The 19557-nt window shown below is 37.0% G+C and overlaps 3 protein-coding genes and 1 long non-coding RNA gene across 10 annotated transcripts; all 4 read left to right on the top strand.

Annotated features, from left to right (window-relative positions):
- The first annotated feature begins 971 nt into the window (after nucleotides 1-971).
- LOC103837333 lies at nucleotides 972-7306 on the top strand. 4 transcript variants are annotated; one of them, XR_626904.3, is made up of 9 exons: nucleotides 978-5435; nucleotides 5546-5790; nucleotides 5940-5991; nucleotides 6072-6161; nucleotides 6252-6323; nucleotides 6416-6521; nucleotides 6613-6673; nucleotides 6756-6812; nucleotides 6966-7306. It is a non-coding gene; the product is annotated as an uncharacterized LOC103837333 (long non-coding RNA). The 4 variants fall into 4 exon arrangements; XR_626903.3 differs by having other exon boundaries at nucleotides 983-5391; XR_626902.3 differs by having other exon boundaries at nucleotides 978-5790.
- A 584-nt stretch (nucleotides 7307-7890) lies between these two features.
- On the top strand, nucleotides 7891-9336 carry LOC103837344. Its single transcript, XM_009113704.1, has one exon. The coding sequence runs from the start codon at nucleotides 7891-7893 to the stop codon at nucleotides 9334-9336; it is 1446 nt and encodes a 481-aa protein (XP_009111952.1).
- Nucleotides 9337-14266: 4930 nt separating this feature from the next.
- Nucleotides 14267-16920, top strand: LOC103837332 (glutathione synthetase, chloroplastic). 2 transcript variants are annotated; one of them, XM_009113693.2, is made up of 9 exons: nucleotides 14267-14626; nucleotides 14733-14902; nucleotides 14979-15185; nucleotides 15260-15382; nucleotides 15471-15551; nucleotides 15636-15716; nucleotides 15793-15862; nucleotides 15950-16404; nucleotides 16485-16920. In XM_009113693.2, the coding sequence occupies exons 1-9, from the start codon at nucleotides 14342-14344 to the stop codon at nucleotides 16624-16626; spliced, it is 1614 nt and encodes a 537-aa protein (XP_009111941.1). In that variant the 5' UTR covers nucleotides 14267-14341; the 3' UTR covers nucleotides 16627-16920. The 2 variants fall into 2 exon arrangements, with proteins under 2 accessions (XP_009111941.1, XP_009111942.1); XM_009113694.2 differs by having other exon boundaries at nucleotides 14292-14626; nucleotides 16503-16920.
- A 798-nt stretch (nucleotides 16921-17718) lies between these two features.
- LOC103837330 lies at nucleotides 17719-19495 on the top strand. Of its 3 annotated transcripts, XM_009113690.3 has the most exons (7): nucleotides 17730-18140; nucleotides 18230-18448; nucleotides 18525-18611; nucleotides 18682-18828; nucleotides 18920-18946; nucleotides 19025-19120; nucleotides 19196-19495. In XM_009113690.3, exons 1-7 carry the CDS (start codon nucleotides 17892-17894, stop codon nucleotides 19394-19396), a joined length of 1026 nt encoding a protein of 341 aa, XP_009111938.1. In that variant the 5' UTR covers nucleotides 17730-17891; the 3' UTR covers nucleotides 19397-19495. The 3 variants fall into 3 exon arrangements, with proteins under 3 accessions (XP_033136595.1, XP_009111939.1, XP_009111938.1); XM_033280704.1 differs by having other exon boundaries at nucleotides 17719-18140; nucleotides 18920-19120; XM_009113691.3 differs by lacking the exon at nucleotides 18920-18946 and having other exon boundaries at nucleotides 17723-18140.
- Nucleotides 19496-19557: the final 62 nt, after the last annotated feature.

The following is a 19557-nucleotide window of genomic DNA, read 5'->3' as shown; positions in this document are numbered from 1 at the left end:
CAATAAATTCATTATTAATGTACTTCATTATTTCCTTAAATAAAATTTACGGAATTGCCTAATGTGGCTAAAGTATATATGACATTAATGATTTTGAATAATAAAGATTTGATAAAAAATTAGTGTATCTTTTATCATATTTGTTTAATTTTAAACTATTAAATAAATTAAACAACCACAATAACCGTATAATAAAAAAAATTAGATTTTTTTTGTATATGTTATATTTTGAATTTTGAAAAACGACTATAAATAACTAAAACTGTTTAAAGTCTTACATTCAAATGATTACAAAATTATATAAGTGAAAAGTATAATTTAATTAATTATTAAGATTGATATATATATATATATTGTTTTAAATTAAACTATAAACCATATAAAATACATAAATCTTTTAGTTTCAAAATTTACTTTGAACAATTTTTTGGTAAAAGTTTTGAACGAACATTGATAACTTATTTTTTTTAATTATAAATTATTAAAACTATTAATCTCACAATGAAAATTTTGTTATCAGTAATTTAAATTTTTCTCTATAAAAGATACAAATGGTCAAAAAAAAACTATATGAAGATGGTTTCGGAACCAGAAGAATGGCTAGCATTTGAAAGCTATATGGAAGACATTAAGCTCTTAAAAAGAAGTTTCAACAACTCAAACATCGTTCATGTACCACGGGTGGAGAACCTACGGGCGGATAGCTTAGCACGCAGTGCTAGGAAACAACCGTCTTTCGTCGTTCACATGGATATGGAATTACCGATTTGGTTTACAGAGTCAAGTTGAGTTTGTAAATGTTTTTTGCTGTCAAAAAAAAAAGTATATGAGTAGAAATCATCATTTAATAGACATTAGTATTAAAAATATACTATGTATGTTAGTATCATTTAAATTTAATTACATATCCTATCAAATATTAAAAAAAAATTGGATTAATAAAATTGATTTATATGTTCACACTAATTTAATTATATATTTAATAGTTACTGACTTTTAATTATTCAATATATATTTATTATTTCATAATATGTAAAAATATTTAATACATAAAATAATTTATATATATATAATGTTCATTCCGCGTAAGGCGCGGGTCTTAACCTAGTTTTGTAATATTTCTGAAAGCAACGAATCTTTTTTTAATGTTCTATTTTTTTGTCTTTGTTAAATTAACTTCTTACCAATTTTATTTGTTTATGGTAGTCTGATCTGTCTTTGGCAGCGATAATTTTGAACTAATAAACCCACGTTCTGTATTTGAAATTTATTTGAAAGTAACAATCGTTTCTAGTGCTTTAAATTTAATCTTTGTTAGTCTAACTACTTTCACTAATTTATACTATTTGTTTATGGTAGTGCTGATCTGTTTATGACAGCGCTAATTAATCTTGAACCCATTGACCAACGTTTTCTATTTGTTATTTATTTGAAAGTAACAAATCTTATCTAGTGCCTCTAGTTTTTAGTATTTGTTAATTCAATTTCTTACACAAAATTAATTTAATATCTGTTAATAGTAGTGCCGAATTTGATCTACCATTTATTTTAATCAATTATTTTAGAGAATATGCCTTCAACAACATGTTTCACGGAAGCACAAAAGAGGCGAAAAGAAAGAAGATGATGGGTTGGTGAAATCCTTGCACGGTTTTATTGAGTAAACTAAAACAACAAATGCTTGATAAAAAATAGGGTCCTAAATAATATAAAAGTAAAATTTAGTTTTATTGGTCTATGATAATTTTTTTTTTATATGTGTCATATGTGATCTAGCAGAGTAGAGACTAGACAGATATCATTGTCGCATATCATAAGTGTGAATGAGTTTTCTCCAAATAAATTCCAATTCTGCAAAATAAGCTTCAGTTATCAAAAAAGTGATAGCGTTTAGCGGTTGTTTTGTTAAGCCTTAAGCTGATTCTGACATAACCGCATGAAACACGCGATTTCTACCGCCATCTATCAGACATAACCAAACTAAATACCATGTCCCGAAAAAGTTTACATTTTAACTATTCAAGAATCTTTAGTTTCAGTTATAAAGAAACTACACTGTTCTAATAGAAACACATTATATCTGGAGGATACTGAAAAGATTCTGACGCTTAAGCGGCCGTACGAATGCGTATACGGCAATAGCTCGAAGTGAAGCCTAATAAGTTTTCTCGACGTTGGAGTTTTCTCTCAGTCTCGTTACTAATCCGAACGAAAAGGTAAGAACTTACAAATTAATAATATTAGAAAGTATTCTGGCATTGGCCTTTAGATTATGCTATGTGATCATTAGCGAGAATAAGAAGTAGTGGCCTCGATGCGAGCATTATCGCTCATGCCAGTGGAACAAGAGTAGTAGAGCAACAACTTCTCATTTAGAATTTGAGTGCATGACGTTTGACCAACGATCATGTTATATGTTTCCTTTGGTTCAGTATTGTATGATCCACTGTCCTTTGTCCAGGTAGGTATTCCGTTGCGTTAACTTGTCTCATTTCTTTGTCTTAAGTTCCCAGTGTGATTTTGTCTTCAAATGCTAATGGCAGAACCGATTTGAACATTGACCGTGTTGCAGTTCTTGAATGAGATAATTACAATTATGATGTAGCTATAATTGTACTGAAGGGTTGTCAATGCAAATTCTGTTGTAACTATCTGTAATGATATAACTAAACATATTCAATATTTTCAGCTTTCTTCTTATTCCTCGTATTCAAATTGGTATAGGAACAAAAGTAAACCAATGTGACTTTGAACCAAAAAAAAAACCAATGTGACTATTAGTAAAGCTTATAGCTTCCATGAATGCTTGAGCTTATTCCAGGAGGTCAAATTCAGACTTATACACAAAGCCATGCAGACAAGCTGTAAGTGATGCTATTTTGTGATCTCATAACTGATAACAGCTTAAGATTCACACTGATATGGTGTTCTTTATTTGGATACAGTGGAAAAAAAAATCAAGGAGGTTCTTGAGATCAAGCAATGAAATCTTCCATGTCCAATGAAAATAATTATTGACAAAATGGAAATGTGATCTGGATGTGTTAACAATTAGTTTGATTTATTAGGGATATGCAAATACAAATTCACATTTCAAGAAGTCTTTGCCTGTTTTGTGACTTTTTTATTATGTGAAAAAGTCTGGATTATCCATGATATAAGAATACATCAAATGAGTTATCAAAAATTATTATTCATATTCTCTGACAAAATATTTAATGTTTCTGATTTTCTATTTAATTTTTTTTATAGACATATGGGTATCATGTTTCTGAAACTAATAATTATATTATTGAGGAATTCACATTATTAACTAAAGATAATGGGTAACCAATGTAAATTTGGATTGATTCTACAATAGAACAATGACACTAATGCAAGCACACGAATGAAAACACATGTAAATTTGGGACTTGTTACTTACATATTTGAGGTTTTTTCTTTAAATATCAAAATTTGACATATATTTTCTGTTAGATTCATTACTTTTGTATTCTGAAAATTAATTTTAATTTTATCATCATATTGACTAAAATGATAATTGTGTCTATTTTATAAGCATCCTTGTTCTAGTTTTTATTCACAACTAATAGTTTCTAACTATGTTATCAAACTAGTATTGTTATCATTTTGTTTTTTTTTTCTTATATTTTACTTGGATATTGCTTATATTGGCTTATTTTATTATTGAGTCTTATGTGAAATTTTTAGCAGAAAATAATGAATAACACTCATAAGTTCTTCCATTAAATATATAAATTTTGTTGAATACTTTATATTTTACATATTATATTTAAATTTGGTTAGGTACTTCATATATACTAGTTCTTCCCTCGAGCTGTTTCCACCTTATCAGTGGAAAAGACTTGTTAAGAAAGAACCATAGTGGCCTGACAACTCTGGATAACAAACGTAACATTTGCTGCAGGTTTTCATGCGTTCTTTTCCTCTCGATGTGTTCCTGCTACGTACTTAACATGGTGGCAATGCAAACCTCAGTTCATTGGATGTGACTTTGCCATCACTCTTTATTGCTATAATATGTATGACATTTGCATTCTTTTTTTGGTTTATAAAGTTGCTCGGAATCCTTCTCCCTCACGTTTACTATATCTTTTGTGTTTCTGAGTTTTGTAGATGACGACGAAGGCGAAAATTGTAAGACCTCTAGTCACAGGATTGTGAAGAGGGCGGAGTCAGTTGAGAATGATCTCATGCAATGATCACATCAGACACTAGTTAAAAAGAGATGTTTAATCATAAATATGGTTGCTCTCATTAGATGAATGGTTAGAATTCTGCATTTTTCGCTAGCTTATATATAATGAGTTGCTCTTATTAGATGAATGTTTTTAATCTTTGTTACTTTCGCTGCTTTCACTAATTTATATTTGTTTATGGTAGTGCTGATCTGTTTATGACAGCGCTTATTAAATCTTGAACCCATTGACACACGTTCTCTATGTGTTATTTATGTGAGAGTATAAATTAGTGTAAGAAATTAAATTAAAAAAAAATAGAGGCACTAGATAAGATTTGCAAGTTTTGCAAGATATATCCACTATTTTATTTTAATCAATCATTTTAGAGAATATGCCTCTAACAACATGTTTCACGGAAGCACAAAAGAGACAAAAAGAAGGATAGAAAATGAGGTTTTTTTGAAGACTTGGCTCAACAAGAATTTGACTTGATGAATACAAGGACAAATCATATGATTCTTGATAGTTTCTGGTTGATTAGCGAGTGAGAAGACTTGTTTAGCTGCCAAGATTGGTCTCTAAACGACTAAACCGATGGTTGTTAATTATAGTCAAATTTGATTTGGCAGTGTAGAGGTTTTTGTCACAACGTTGTACGTTTTATGACATGTAGAATCCTAGTTATGAAGTTTGGACTAAGAAAAACTTAGTTCAAACACCTTTTTTTCTAAATGAAAATGATCATTGTTCTTCACATAGTGTGTGTTAACTCATGCTCTAGGAGACAAATGTAGATTGTTTTTCAGACACTTGTGTTATTTAATCAGACGTTATTTTATTTGTATAATATATGAACAAACGAATTCACAATTCATTGTAACGCCAAGATTCTAGCTTTTTATACAGCAGCGTCCTGGAACGCGATTGCGTTATAGATTTATCGTCAATCGTTTGAAACTGGCGTCTGCGTTTCAGGAGCGTATGAGTTATGACACGTTTACAGAAGAGCACATTGAGATACGGTGCTCCGCGAAACAGCGAACCCAATCCGCCTTAAACCCTCCCGACCGAAGTCGACGAACAGACAACGATCCTCCGATGGAGTTTGAGATCAATGAAAGCTAGTTTCTTTTTTTTTCTCGAGAATGGCGCTCGTGAGGAGGCTTCAAACAGAATCTTCTTCCTTTCCGTGAGATTGGTCTTCCCTTTGATTGCGATTTAGGAAGCTTTATGGTTCCATTTGCCTCGCTTTGACGCAAAAAGATTCAATTTTTAAGCTTATTCCTCTTTGGATTGAGCTAAAAGGAATCAACTTTGATCAGGTTTCATCGTTTGTTTTCTAGTTTTCGAAGTGGAAATGAGTTCTCTTGGATTCAGAGTGGAGATGAGTTGAGATTAGGGTGTTGGAGGAGAGCTATCATTCTTCGCTTTGTCACGTTCTGTGAATCCTTTCTCCATTGATTTGACTCTAATGTAGTGTGCTTTTGAGTAATGTAATTGGCATGTTTCAGTTCCCGACACTCATGGATTAAGCGTTTATTCACGCTTATATGAGCGCTACAAAACACATTTGCTACAGACTACAACGGTAATCACCAGACTCATTTCTGCATTTTTTTTCAGTGGTAATCACTTTAGGAAGTGTTTTAGTATAATCTAGTATTTAGACATTGGAAGGCAGAGCATAGTTTCTCTTCTAGAGTTGAGTTTGTACTACCACTTTCTTTTGAATTGTAGATGTTTCAAAAGGAGCGGTTGGAAAACAACAAAAGAGGATTTTATACGGGAGGTTGAAACATCTTCATGCATTGTCTAGACCGAGAGATATATGAACATATACAAATAACATGTCAAAACTCTAAATTTCAGCTAAGAAGTGCTTACGCTATCGCAAAGTTAACAAAGACTGGTTACTCAAAGAATAAGTTCTACATTGAAGCACTAAAGTTATACAAAGAGGTATGTACTTGTACTGTTGGTTGTGATTCTTATAGTGATTTTTTTTTTTTTGCAAATTACCTTGAATTAACTACGCATGGTTTTCATCAGACTAACATTATGATGGCCAATGGTGACCAGAAGACAATAATGAAAAACTTAACTGAAAGGATGTTGTTTTCAGTAAGCTTTCCAACGAAATGATCATCAGTTTTTAGTATTATAAGAGACTGTGGTCAAGTATTGTTCAATGTTTGGTTTCTTTTTCAATGTAGGCAAGCATTGAAGAACGAAATTAGACAAAGAGAAGCCATGTGGGGTACTGTTTACGGGAAAATGGTTGAGGCGGTGATCAAAATCAAGACTTTACAAGCTAGATTGGTAAGTGTTTATACAATACAGTTGTTGAATCTGAAGCAACAAGCTAACCATTGTTTTCTTTTTTTTTTCATTCTTTTTGACAACTCCTTAGATACAGGACGGACCTCAATAAAGCTTTCATACAGCTGACACTTGAGTTTCTGACAAAGCAGGTCAGTGTTACTTTTAATTCATCAGTTTGTTTCTATTGCATTTGAAGCTGTGCTGAGTTCTGGAGATTGATTCTGTCTTCAGAAATTTGAAGCATATGATTCTAAAGGCAGTGTAGTAGCCGTAGACAAGAAAAAAGAGGTAAAGCATACTTTGATTCTTTTCTTTCTCTTCGCTTTGCAATAGGGGCATTAGTAGGAATCTATGATTGTTTCTAGGCTATAACTAATTGGTATTACATTTAAAAAATTGATTCAACTTAGTGGTAATCTTAAAGTTTGTTGCTTTCTGCAGGTGCTTGTACGTGACATCTGAGTCTTTGAGAAGTCTCTATTCCATACAGGAGCTTGCTGACGACTCTGGCTGGATTGAACTTCCAACAAAGGATAAAATCCAACCTGCCCTCTGATTTTTTGTTTGCTAGTCAGTAATCTCTATACAAATTGGCTTTCTTCTATTTTTCTCTTGCAATGTAAGCCTGAATGTTATCTGATTAGGCCCTAGAGTTGTTAGGCAAATGATTAGTAAGTACAAAGATATCAGAAAGAAACAAACCAGTTTTCTGTTTTGTTTTTGTAGTTCCATTAACAGAGAAAGGTTGTGTTGTTTCTATTGCTTACATTTGATCTCTTCTACTACATTTGATCAGGCAACAAGTGTAACATACTGTCTTTAAGTAGTGGGACCTTTTAAAAGATAAGAGTTGTGTTGTGTTGTGATGTGGAGGAAAACAAAAAGACAGATTTTCTTTTATCCAAAGTGTCCCCATGCACTTTTTTTTTTCCTTGCATCATTGCTTAATGTATATCCCCAAGTTCAATTTGTATACAGCTAAGAATCCTATAGATAAGAAGACAAATTTCAACAAGTTCACGGTTTTTTTCTCTCTAGGCGTACGTTAGCTGGCTCCCTCTTTTGGGCTTTATTCTCCAACTTCTAAAAATCTTCTTAGATTTGTGGGGCCTTTGTACTAAAAACACGTTTCCTCTAAAGAAAGTTAACCACTTTACTGTCTCTAGTACGATTTTATCTTCAGATCTTCAAGATAAGATTGTGTTTGCTCATCCTTTTCAAAGATCGTTTCCTCTTGCGTCTAAAAAGTTATTGCGTGGCTAAAGATCTCAAGAGGCCTAAGTTGGGGAAGTTTGTTTTTTTAGTTTGAAAGAAGTGGAAGTTTAGTGGTGTGGGGTTTGCGAAGGTTATAAGTTCGAAGAAGAAGATGTCTGAAATCCTCGACAAGGCGCTGAAGCATCTGTCGATTGAGGAGGAGGATGAACCGTTTGTGCTTCCTGACAGGCCAGAATTCTACGCTACGGAGAGAAACTCTATGAGTCTTATCGGTCGTCTGTTAAACCCTCATTGTCAAAAGATGGGGGACCTTATTCTCGAGATGCCAAGGAAATGGCAGCTCTATAATAGAGTGAGAGGAGTAGCTCTGTCAAAAAAGAGATTTCAGTTTATCTTTAAGCATGAGCATGACTTAATTGATATTCTGAACAGAGGAGTCCACACGTTTGATAACTGGTCGATTGTTTTGGATCGTTGGATGGAGAAACCACCTGAAGACTATCTCAAATTTATTATGGTGTGGGTCCAAATGAGAAACATTCCGGTGAACCACTATACCCCTGAAACCATTGAGGCAATGGGGGAGTTTGCTGGCCATGTGGTTGAGGTTCCTTTCGACCCGGAGAAGGCACAGGTCAAAGATTATGTGAGAGTACTGGTACGTTTTGACGTCTCAAAGCCTCTGAGAAGATCAAAAAAACTTACTTTACCTGGACGGGAGGTTGTCAACATTCTGTATGATTATGAGCGTATCCAAAAGAGATGTTATACTTGTCAAAGATTAACGCATGAGCAATCAATGTGCCCTTGGCGTAAAGTGAATAAGGAGACTATGGTGGGAGTGTCCTGCTCTTCGGCGGAAAGCAAGAATACTGAAGTGCTGAACTTTCTTGAGGAATCTGACCCGCTCTTTGGAGTCCTCTCTATCAAACATCTCGGTTCCGACCCTGTTTCAGGCCGGCCAAAGATTGCAAAGGAGGTTATGGATGGCATGAGACAATATCTGCAAGTTGCTGAGGGGCCAGAAAAGATGGCGAGAGTAGAAAGAATCAAGAAATCCCTGAAGGACATGGAGAATGATCCTTTAGGGCAGAAACTCTTTCTGCGGTTGGAATCACCTCCGATACTGTCCTCATCTCTTGATAAAGGAAAAGGTGCAGTTTATGACTTCAGCGCTCAAGCGGAGCCTCAACCAAGACAAGAAAAGCTTATGGCAAGCGCTATTGCGGCGGGTTCCAAGATCCTTCAGTCTGGAAAGGTTGTTTCTCCTGCTGCGGCCCCTAAGGAGTATGAAGTCTATGCTCAGTCCGGTTTTCTTGTGGAGGGTTCAACGGGTTATAGTGTAGGTATCTCTGATACTAGCACTTCCGGGACTCTGCTAAAGAAACCTAAACAGCGTAAAAGACCAGGAACCTATACGAGGAAAGCAGCAGGGAAAAGGGTAGCGAAAGCTGCGTCTGAGGGTATCGATCAGGTGGGAGAAGGAATGATCTCTGACGGCAAGAGGAAAGCACATGATGATGTCGAGCCATCTAAAAGCTCTGCAAGGTTTAAGAAACCATTGGTGGTCCCAAGTGAGGGACCGTCCAATATCTAAATGACTATGCTGAGTTGGAACTGCCAGGGACTAGGCCGTGCAAAGGACCTGGTGATTCCAAGACTTCGGGAGATACGTCAAGAATATTTCCCGGATATTTTATTTTTGATGGAGACGAAGCATAATCGTGATGATTTGGTGGACGTGCAAACTTGGCTAGGCTACGATAGGATCATGACTGTCAATCCTATTGGGTACAGCGGAGGTCTAGCCTTGATGTGGAAGAATTCTGTAAATATCGGGTTTAAGTTTGTAGACAAGAATCTTGTAGATTTCAGTGTGAAGTTTGGCAAAGACTCCTTCTTTGTGTCGTGTATCTACGGTGAACCAATCCAAGGTAACAGAGCAAAGGTGTGGGAAAGGTTATCTAGGATCGGGGCACATAGAAAGGAGCCATGGTGTATGATGGGGGATTTCAATGAGATAAGAAACAATGGAGAGAAAATTGGTGGTCCGCGCAGAGGTGAAGCTTCTTTTCAAGATTTTAATGACATGCTGGATATCGGAGAAATGGTGGAACTTCAGAGCAGTGGAGACAACCTGACTTGGGGAGGCAAGCGTGGAGATTCATGGATAAGATCGAGATTGGATAGGTGTTTTGGCAACAAGAAATGGATGCAACTCTTCCCAGCCTCTAATCAAGCGTTTTTGGATAAGCGAGGGTCAGACCACAGACCTGTTCTTGTGAGGCTTATCTCTTCATCTGAGCCTTTTAGAGGTAGTTTCAGATTTGATAGAAGGTTCCTTAACAATCCAGGGGTCAAAGATGAGATCAAGAAAGCCTGGCTTACAAACCACCCTCTCTTTGAGGCAAAGGTTTCCGACAAACTGAAAAGATGCAGGAAGGCACTGAGCAAATGGAAAAAAAAGGAAAACCTAAACTCGAGAGATAAGATCAAACAGATTCAAGTGGCTTTAGAGGTTGAACAGTCTTCAAGCTTCCCTTTGGGCAGGAGAGTCAATTATTTGAAAGAGGAGCTGATCAAAGCTTACAAAGAGGAAGAACTGTATTGGAAGCAGAAAAGTAAAGATCGATGGGCTGTCAAAGGTGATCTCAACACGAAGTACTACCATGAGTCGGTAAAGACTACTAGAGCAAAGAACAGGATCATCAAACTGATGGATGAGAATGGGCAAGAGCAGTTCTCTGAAGCGGCCAAGGCAGAAGTGGCCAATAATTATTTCAAGAATCTGTTCAGGTCCTCGAACGAGACAGATTTCAGTGAACTCTTTGATGGTTTCTCTCCTCGGGTATCAGTAGGGATGAATGAATTTCTAACAAGAGAGGTCACGAATGAGGAAGTCAGAGAAGCAGTCTTCGCTATCAAACCTGGTAGTGCTCCTGGTCCTGACGGGATGACGGGCCTGTTCTTCCAGAAATATTGGGACACGGTGGGGGTACAGGTTACTAAAGAAGTGCAACTATTCTTCCTATCTGGAGTTTTTCCTACTGACTGGAACTATACTCATCTCTGCCTCCTCCCAAAAACCCCGGCTCCAACATTGATGACAGACCTAAGACCAATAAGCTTGTGTTCAGTCTTGTACAAGATTATTTCGAAGATTATGGTCAGCAGATTGAAGCCTTTTTTACCTGATATTGTCTCTCCCACGCAGTCAGCTTTTGTCGAGGAAAGGCTCATATCTGATAACATCCTAATAGCTCATGAGATGATTCATGCCCTGAAGACGAATGACAAAGTGGCCAAAGAGTTCATTGCCATCAAATCCGACATGTCAAAAGCCTATGACAGAGTCGAGTGGAGTTACCTGAGAGCGCTCCTTAATGCGTTGGGCTTTGATGGGGTTTGGATTGAGAGAGTTATGTTCTGTGTCACCACGGTAACATACTCCACCTTGATTAATGATCAACCGTTTGGATGCATTCAACCTGAGAGGGGATTAAGACAAGGGGACCCTCTCTCTCCTTTCTTGTTTCTCCTTATCCACATGATGGAACAAGCGGTGAGACAAGGAAAACTACAAGGTATCCAATTTTCGGAGGAAGGTCCAATGATCCACCACATGTTGTTTGCTGATGACAGCCTGATGTTGTGTAAGGCCTCGCTTAGCCAAGTTTTCGAGTTGATGAAGATCCTTCAAGTCTATGAGAAAGCCACAGGACAGAAAGTCAACCTTGACAAATCTGCTATCACTTTTGGAGCCAAGATTGATGAGATATCGAAGCAATTGCTTAAAGACCTCACGGGGATAGTGAAAGAAGGAGGGACGGGGTCTTATTTGGGCTTGCCGGAATGCTTCAGTAGATCAAAAACTGAGATGCTTGCTTACATCTACGACAGGCTCAAGGACAGACTCTCTTGCTATTTTGTCAAGCTATTGTCGCAGGGAGGGAAGGAGGTTCTTATCAAGGCAGTGGCCATGGCAATGCCGGTCTATGCGATGTCCTGCTTCAAACTAACCAAGAAGTCGTGTGAAAATTTAACTAAAGCTATGGCTGACTTCTGGTGGAATTCTCTGGAGCACAAAAGGAAGATACATTGGCTCAGTTGGACGAAAATGTCTATGGCTAAAGAACAGGGGGGTCTTGGCTTCAAAGATATTCAGTTGTTCAATCAATCCTTGCTTGCCAAGCAAGCTTGGAGAATCCTAAACCATCCAGAATCTCTTTTTGCTAGACTTTTCAAGAGCAGATACTTTGAGAATGGAGATTTTCTCTCTGCTGGCAACGGACCGCGGCCATCCTACGGTTGGCGAAGCATCCAGTTTGGCAAGGAACTGCTACAACAAGGCATTAGAAAACAATTGGGGAATGGAAAATCCATGTCGGTGTGGGTGGATGAATGGATAGAAGGTGAAGTGAGAGGAAGGCCTCTAATGAAGAATATTTTTGTTGATCTAATGCTCAAGGTTAGTGATCTCATCGATGCTAATAACAATTGCTGGAAGTTGGAGACCCTCAGAGAGTTATTTTTTGAGGAGGATGTTAACAGAATCATCAAGATGAAGATTGTGGCCAATCAAGATGACTTCTGGGTATGGGTTCATAACAAGAATGGCAGTTACTCGGTGAAATCGGGGTATTGGTTCATTAATAGGCTGAGGAAAAGCGAACTAGTTAGAGAGGCTGAGGCAAGACCTTCCCTAAATGATCTTAAGGGAGCGGTGTGGAAGATCAAAACGGCTCCAAAGATTAAAACTTTCTTCTGGAAGGCTTTGAGCAATGCAATTCCGGCTGGTGAGTTGCTGGTAATGAAGGGCGTCAGATTGGATCCGTGTTGTCAAGCCTGTGGTTTCAATGGTGAATCTATTAACCATATCTTGTTTGAATGCTCCATCGCTAGACAGATTTGGGCCTTAGCAAATGTGCCATCACCTATCAACGGTTTCGATAAGGTCTCTCACTTCTCCAACTTGCATTATGTTATGAGTCTGTTATCCAACAAGAATGTGGCTGAGGAAACAAGGAATATGATCCCTTGGATAGTGTGGTATTTATGGAAAACTAGAAATGGGATCATCTTTGAAGGAAAAGCTTTTGTGGCACATGATGTGGTGAGTAAAATCTCAGAGGAAGCGGAATTTTGGTGCATGGCACAGAAGCTGGAGAAAGAGAAAGAAGAGGAGGAGAGAAAGAGCAGAGAGATGGTGCAGAAGCGTTGGGAAAGGCCCTGTGCAGGATGGTTAAAGTGCAACATTGGGGTTGATTTCAACAAGCAAAATTCAAAAAGTGGAGGAGCTTGGGTGGTGAGAAACGAGAAGGGCAAAGTGTTGTTACATAGTCGCCGAGTTTTTTCCAACATTGATTCCCTGGATGAAGCTAAATTTCAAGGTCTACTATGGACCCTTGACAGTCTCTGTTTTCATCGTCTTAACAGGGTCATGATTGCAATCGATGATGACACTTTGACGAAAGTAATTTTAAGGCCAAAGGCATGGCCAAGCTTCAGAGCTCAATATATGGAGATTGAGAGAAGACTGAGAAGAATGGAATGGTGGAGGATAGTGAAAGAAGAAAGATCAACTAACAGAGGGGCTTTCCTCATAGCTCAGAGTGCAGCAAGAGGTGGTTTCATCCAATCGTATGTGGCAACTGGTGGCCCTTCTTGGCTGAGACAGCTCTTTGAGAATGAGGAAGTTTCTCCCTGTGATTAGCTGACATGGGTCAGGCTTTTGGTGGCTATTTTTTGGTACACGCGTTTGGGAATTTTTTGTTGTTGGCTTGTAGTATGAAGCTTTGGCTGTTTGTTTAGCTTCTCTGCTCTATTGTATTATGAGTAGGTTTTAAAGTCGGGGTTATGATCTTTGTAGAAGAACGTTGATGTGGTTAACCGTTTTTTAATATAATAGATGACAAAAAAAAAAAAAAAGAAGACAAATTTCAACTAACTACTGACCAGTCTTACCTACCTAACCACTTCATGAAAAAAAGAAGATGTTTTAAATGTTGCCCAAACAATGGTTCTTTAGTAGATGTGGTTGGAGAACAGAATTTTCCGTGAGATTATTATTTATTTTTAAATAAATGGACAGTGTTGAAAATGCATCTAAATGTGACAAATTTTATTATATTATTTTTTTGGGTCAACATTTTCATTTATTATACCAACACTATATAAAATATTTTTAATACACATAAAAATAATCTTATAAAATATTCAATTCGTTTCAAAAATGTATAATTAAAATTTTCATACGTAGTAAGAAAAATAAATTATCTTTTATGATTAACTATTTTATAACTTTTATTCAATTAAAATTTAATAAACACAATTAATATTTTCAAAATTCACAATGTCTCACCAGCTAATAAAAATGTATATATACATTTTGAAACTTTTTAAAAATATGGACCATTTTTAAAATGAAGGAAATACTTTATAAAAAAATTAAAACCAATTAGTCAAAGATTTTGTTCTCAAATTGATATTATTAAAAAGAATATATTATTCCTCGAGGAATAATAGAAAAAGAGGAAAAAGTCATAAGTGAGCTTAGTTTGACGGAGATGTGATCTCATCTTCCAAAAAGCTTACGGTTGCAAATGGTCGGTGGCTGCTCTTCCCTGTCTTATTCCTCCTCTTCCACTTTCATTGCCACTACTACTACTTTGTCTTCTTCCCTTAAACTCAATCCACAAAGCTTCATTTTCCATTTAAATCTGAGAAAGCCTCCACCTTTAAGGTGTCTGAGCTCACTAACGATGGAATCGCCGAAACCCATTCTCGATTTCGAAAAGTTCGACGATGGGTTTGTTCAGAAACTGGTCTACGATGCTCTCGTTTGGTCTTCCCTTCACGGCCTTGTTGTCGGTGACAAAACTCATCAGGTAAAGTTCCTGTCTTTTGATGTTGGGTTCAACGTTTGAGGCAAAAGTCAAAATCTTTGAATCTCGTTTGTACCTGATTGACTGATCATTGTGTTTTGATTTACAGAGATCAGGAACAGTTCCAGGGGTTGGGATGATGCACGCCCCCATTGCATTGCTACCGACTCCATTCCCTGAAAGTTACTGGAACCAAGCTTGCGAAGTTGCTCCCATCTTCAACGAGTTGGTTGATCGTATCAGCTTGGATGGCAAGTTCATACAAGATAGTCTCTCCAGGTTTTAGCATTTGCATTTAAAAGTACAAGACCATGCCTTTTTGAATCTTGATTGATTTCTCTTTATGTTGGTGTAGAACGAGAAAAGCTGATGTCTTTACATCTAGACTTCTTGAGATACACTCCAAGATGCTAGAGAGCAACAAGAGAGAGGAGATTCGTTTGGGTTTACACCGGTCTGATTATATGCTTGACGAGGAAACTAAGTCACTTCTTCAGATAGAGATGAACACTATCTCGTGTTCCTTTCCAGGCTTTGGTCGTCTTGTTACCGAGCTACACCAGTATGTCCACATCTTCTGATTGCATCAAGTTAGGTAAAAGGTTACATTTTTTTACTTCTTACCTTTGTTTGCAGGTCATTGCTTAGATCTCATGGGGATCATCTTGGGCTAGACTCTAAACGTGTACCTAGAAATGGATCCACGAGTCAGTTCGCTGACGCAATGGCTAAAGCTTGGTTGGAGTACAATAACCCAAGGTTAGACCCTTAACCAAAGAACCAACAACCAACTAACTAGTTTCCAATGGTTTTTATGTTTAAAAGATTGAATTTTTCTTTGCTTCAGAGCTGTAGTTATGGTCGTTGTGCAGCCGGATGAACGCAACATGTACGATCAACATTGGCTAAGCAGTGTCTTAAGAGAAAAATATCCTCTTTTTAATCAACTTAAGACTTTTTAATACTTACCGTCAAAAACTGTGTTGTTAGTTCTTCCTTAACTTCAAAACACGCATAATATAGTAACCATCAGGAAGAGTTTAGCAGAAGTTGAAACCGAAGGACGTGTACATGAGGATGGAACCCTTACTGTGTAAGTAGTTTGTCTGTTTTCAAAAGCATTGATTCTTGAGAAAACTATGTTTACATAGTCTTTTTGTTGTTGGCAGTGCCGGCCAAGCTGTCTCTGTGGTTTACTATAGATCAGGCTATACTCCCAGAGATTATCCGTCTGAATCAGTAAGTGAACTATCTTCTCTCTCTCATCTTGTTGCTTGACCTTTTTGTTAAGGAAGTTCTGAATTGATATTGTGATTTTTTTTGAAGGAGTGGAATGCTAGGTTGCTTATAGAGCAGTCCTCAGCTGTTAAATGTCCTTCTATAGCTTATCACTTAGCTGGCACCAAGAAAATCCAGCAAGAACTCGCAAAACCAGGTGTTCTCGAGAGGTTTATGGACAACAAAGATGACATTGCTAAGCTGAGGAAATGCTTTGCTGGGCTTTGGAGCTTGGACGATCCAGAAATCATCAAGAAAGCTATTGAGAAACCTGAGTTGTTTGTTATGAAGCCTCAGAGAGAAGGGGGAGGTAACAACATATATGGGGATGATGTGAGGGAGAATCTTCTGAGGTTGCAGAGAGAAGGAGAGGAAGAAAACGCTGCGTATATCTTAATGCAGAGGATATTCCCAAAAGTGTCAAACGTGTTCTTGCTGCGAGACGGTGTTTACCATAAAGATCAAGCTATATCAGAACTTGGAGTCTATGGGGCTTACCTCAGGTACATATTAGAAAGAAGAAAGACTTAGGCATTGCTTTATATTTTAATCGCTACTTGAATCTATGGCATAATCTTTTGAGCAAATGGAAACTGTGTAGGAACAAGGAGAGAGTTATAATAAACGAGCACAGTGGTTATCTGATGCGCACAAAGGTGTCGTCATCAGATGAAGGTGGTGTTGCTGCTGGTTACGCCGTCTTGGACAGCATTTATTTGAATTGAGACTTGGATCATCACATTCAATAATCATCCTAATTAATTCATGTTTATGCTGGTTCATTTCCTTTTTCTTTAGTCTTCTTGCTTGCTTGTTAAAGATTTGTGTATTGATTCATGAAGATCTATAAGACAAGAGTAGACAAAGCTCTTCTAAACAATTCTTCTTTAAGATTTGTTAGATGGTATATGTTTGTAAACTAGTTTACTTTATGTATGTATCCACTGCATACTAGTTTACAAACATCTACACACAAATACTTTACTTTTAATTGAGAATTAAAATGTTATATTTCCAAATTTTCCTAGTTATTTTTTTTTAAACGACGTATTCGACCAAATCAGTTAAAAATATTTCATCAAACGTTTGTGAATGGCTGATTAGGGTAAAATTTCCAGTTTTTTCTGTTTCCTTAATGACACATGCATAATTTAAAATTTTTGCCAAACACTTTCAAGAGATTTAGAAAATTTCACTTGTTGAAATTTTTAGAACGTATTCATTTTTCATGTCTATTTTTTTTTCCTATTTCTAATAAGGTTAGCCATATATATAGACAAGCTTAGTTCTATCTTGAACTTAGAAAAATAAAGTCAGAAAGAACAAGTTTTTGTTTTGTGAAGAAACAATATGAACAATTGCATATATGGTGCCATGGCGTTTGGTATAACGTTTGGTATAGGCAGCTTGATCGTTCTCTTGTATTGTGGAATTAGGACATGTATTCGGCGTCGAGGCAACCGTCTACAACAAGTTACGCGCTATTCTGATGGTGATGCATAACTATTGTTTTATTTTAAATGATTTTATATTTTTTTAGATTATTAATCCATCGAATATCATATCGATAATGCAATGTTGCAATATGTAATCACTGAACAGTGAAGATTTTTAGTTTATTTTATTAATTTAATAAAATTATATCTTTGTGTTTACATACGTTTGCAGTGTGATCCTACATGATTACTAGTGTATTTTTTTTTTGGAGCAATTACTAGTGTATATATTGGTGAATGTCATTAGTTTATGTGTACTGAAAGGAGGGCAAGCATTTCAGTTATTAACGAATTAACTGAAAACTTTACGAACACCCGAATAGTTCCAGTAACCAATGGTTGATATGATACTCAACGAAAGTTGTTTTATCCAGAACCAATGGTTCATATTCGCCGCTGCTAATAACCCCAAAAAAAAAAAAGTCCCTAACATTGAGTCCCATTTGATGAATACTTCATCTGAATCAGTATTAGCTTTACAGATTTGTTGCTGAATGGTTATGTTGTTTCATAGTGTGGGACTAGCTCAATGTTCACACCCGCAAAAGTATATAGTCTTCCCTAGGGGTTGTTACAGATGCATAGTTGTTGGTTCATCTGAAACAGCGTTGTCAAGAAGAAGACAAGCGTTGGAGCAAGTGGATTCAGAGTTGTCTAGTGGAAACGAGAGAGCTGCTTTGTCACTTGTCAAAGATCTCCAAGGAAAAGCTGGTGGGCTTCGTTGTTTTGGAGCAGCAAGGCAGGTATATATACTATGTAATATCAATGTGATTCCCCCTTCTATGGCTCTTGGTCCCTTTGGAATGCATCATTTAGTTTCTTAAGCTTCTAGGTGCCTCAGAGACTCTACACATTGGATGAGCTGAAACTGAATGGCATCAACGCAGCTTCACTACTCTCCCCAACAGATGCAACACTTGGTTCCATTGAAAGAAACCTTCAGATAGCTGGTGTCTCAGGAGGGGTAGTTGCATGGAGAGCCTTAGACTTGAGCTCTCAACAGCTGTTCTACATCTCTCTTGGTCTTTTGTTCCTGTGGACTTTGGATTTGGTAACTCAACTCAAAACTCACACACACTTTGTCTCTCCATAGACCATTAATGATTTTGCAAGCCTCTTATCTATAGGTCTCGTTTAATGGTGGAATTGGGAGTCTGGTTCTTGATACAATTGGTCATACGTTCAGCCAAAGATACCATAACAGAGTTGTTCAAGTTAAGACCTACATTTTCACTCCACTTATCAATCACTTTTCATTGAACTGAGAATCTTCTATAATGGCAGCATGAAGCAGGTCATTTCTTGGTGGCCTACTTAGTCGGTATCCTCCCACGCGGATACACGCTCTCAAGTCTTGAAGCATTACAGAAAGAAGGTTCTCTCAACATTCAAGCTGGCTCAGCCTTTGTAGACTTTGAGTTCCTTGAAGAAGTACACACACAACCTCTCTCTTTCTCTTTCTCATTCTCATTCAAAAATCCAAAGCTTTTAATACTTTGTTTCTCAAACCTGAAACACATAGGTTAATGCTGGCAAAGTCTCAGCCACAGTATGTTTTTTTTTCTTTTGCTTAGTTATGCACTTTTCTGAACTCCACAGCGCTCTAACAAAACGAGTTTGTAACCAGATGCTGAACAGATTCTCATGCATTGCACTTGCCGGTGTAGCAAATGAGTATCTCCTCTATGGTTATGCTGAAGGTGGTCTTGATGACATTAGCAAGGTCCCATTTTTTCTCCCTACCCAACTCTTCTGATCATTGAAGTTTACATGCTAAAATGGTATTTGATGGAAACAGCTAGATGGTTTGGTGAAGAGTTTGGGGTTCACACAGAAGAAAGCAGACTCACAAGTGAGGTGGTCAGTACTCAACACTATACTGCTTCTACGTCGCCATGAGGTGGCTCGATCCAAGCTTGCTGAGGCTATGTCCAAGGGAGAATCTGTTGGCTCTTGTGTCCAAGTCATCGAAGATTCTATTGACCCTTCTGATATCTAGAAAACATAATGTAAAGAAAGAATTTTTTTGTTTTTTTTAATACACATTAATAAAGGTTCAGACAACATTTTATTAAGACATAAAAAAGTGTTGCAATAATGTTCTCTACAAAATAAAAAATTAACCTTTATCCCCAAAACTCAAATCCCTAGATTATTGGA

This window comes from Brassica rapa, chromosome A09, assembly GCF_000309985.2.
Source record: "Brassica rapa cultivar Chiifu-401-42 chromosome A09, CAAS_Brap_v3.01, whole genome shotgun sequence".
Classification (NCBI taxonomy): Eukaryota; Viridiplantae; Streptophyta; class Magnoliopsida; order Brassicales; family Brassicaceae; genus Brassica; species Brassica rapa.
Note: the sequence above shows the minus strand (reverse complement) of the source record. Positions and strands in the feature narration are given on the sequence as shown.

Bases quoted from the DNA above. Each gene is read 5' to 3' on its own strand.
- LOC103837344 (XM_009113704.1), top strand. From the start codon at position 7,891: ATGTCTGAAATCCTCGACAAGGCGCTGAAGCATCTGTCGATTGAGGAG.
- LOC103837332 (XM_009113693.2), top strand. From the start codon at position 14,342: ATGGTCGGTGGCTGCTCTTCCCTGTCTTATTCCTCCTCTTCCACTTTC. The intron at 14,627-14,732 runs GTAAAGTTCCTG...TTTGATTTACAG, and splicing joins TCGGTGACAAAACTCATCAG to AGATCAGGAACAGTTCCAGG. The intron at 15,717-15,792 runs GTAAGTAGTTTG...TGTTGTTGGCAG, and splicing joins GAGGATGGAACCCTTACTGT to TGCCGGCCAAGCTGTCTCTG.
- LOC103837330 (XM_033280704.1), top strand. From the start codon at position 17,892: ATGGTTATGTTGTTTCATAGTGTGGGACTAGCTCAATGTTCACACCCG. The intron at 18,612-18,681 runs GTTAAGACCTAC...CTATAATGGCAG, and splicing joins ACCATAACAGAGTTGTTCAA to CATGAAGCAGGTCATTTCTT. The intron at 19,121-19,195 runs GTCCCATTTTTT...TGATGGAAACAG, and splicing joins GTCTTGATGACATTAGCAAG to CTAGATGGTTTGGTGAAGAG.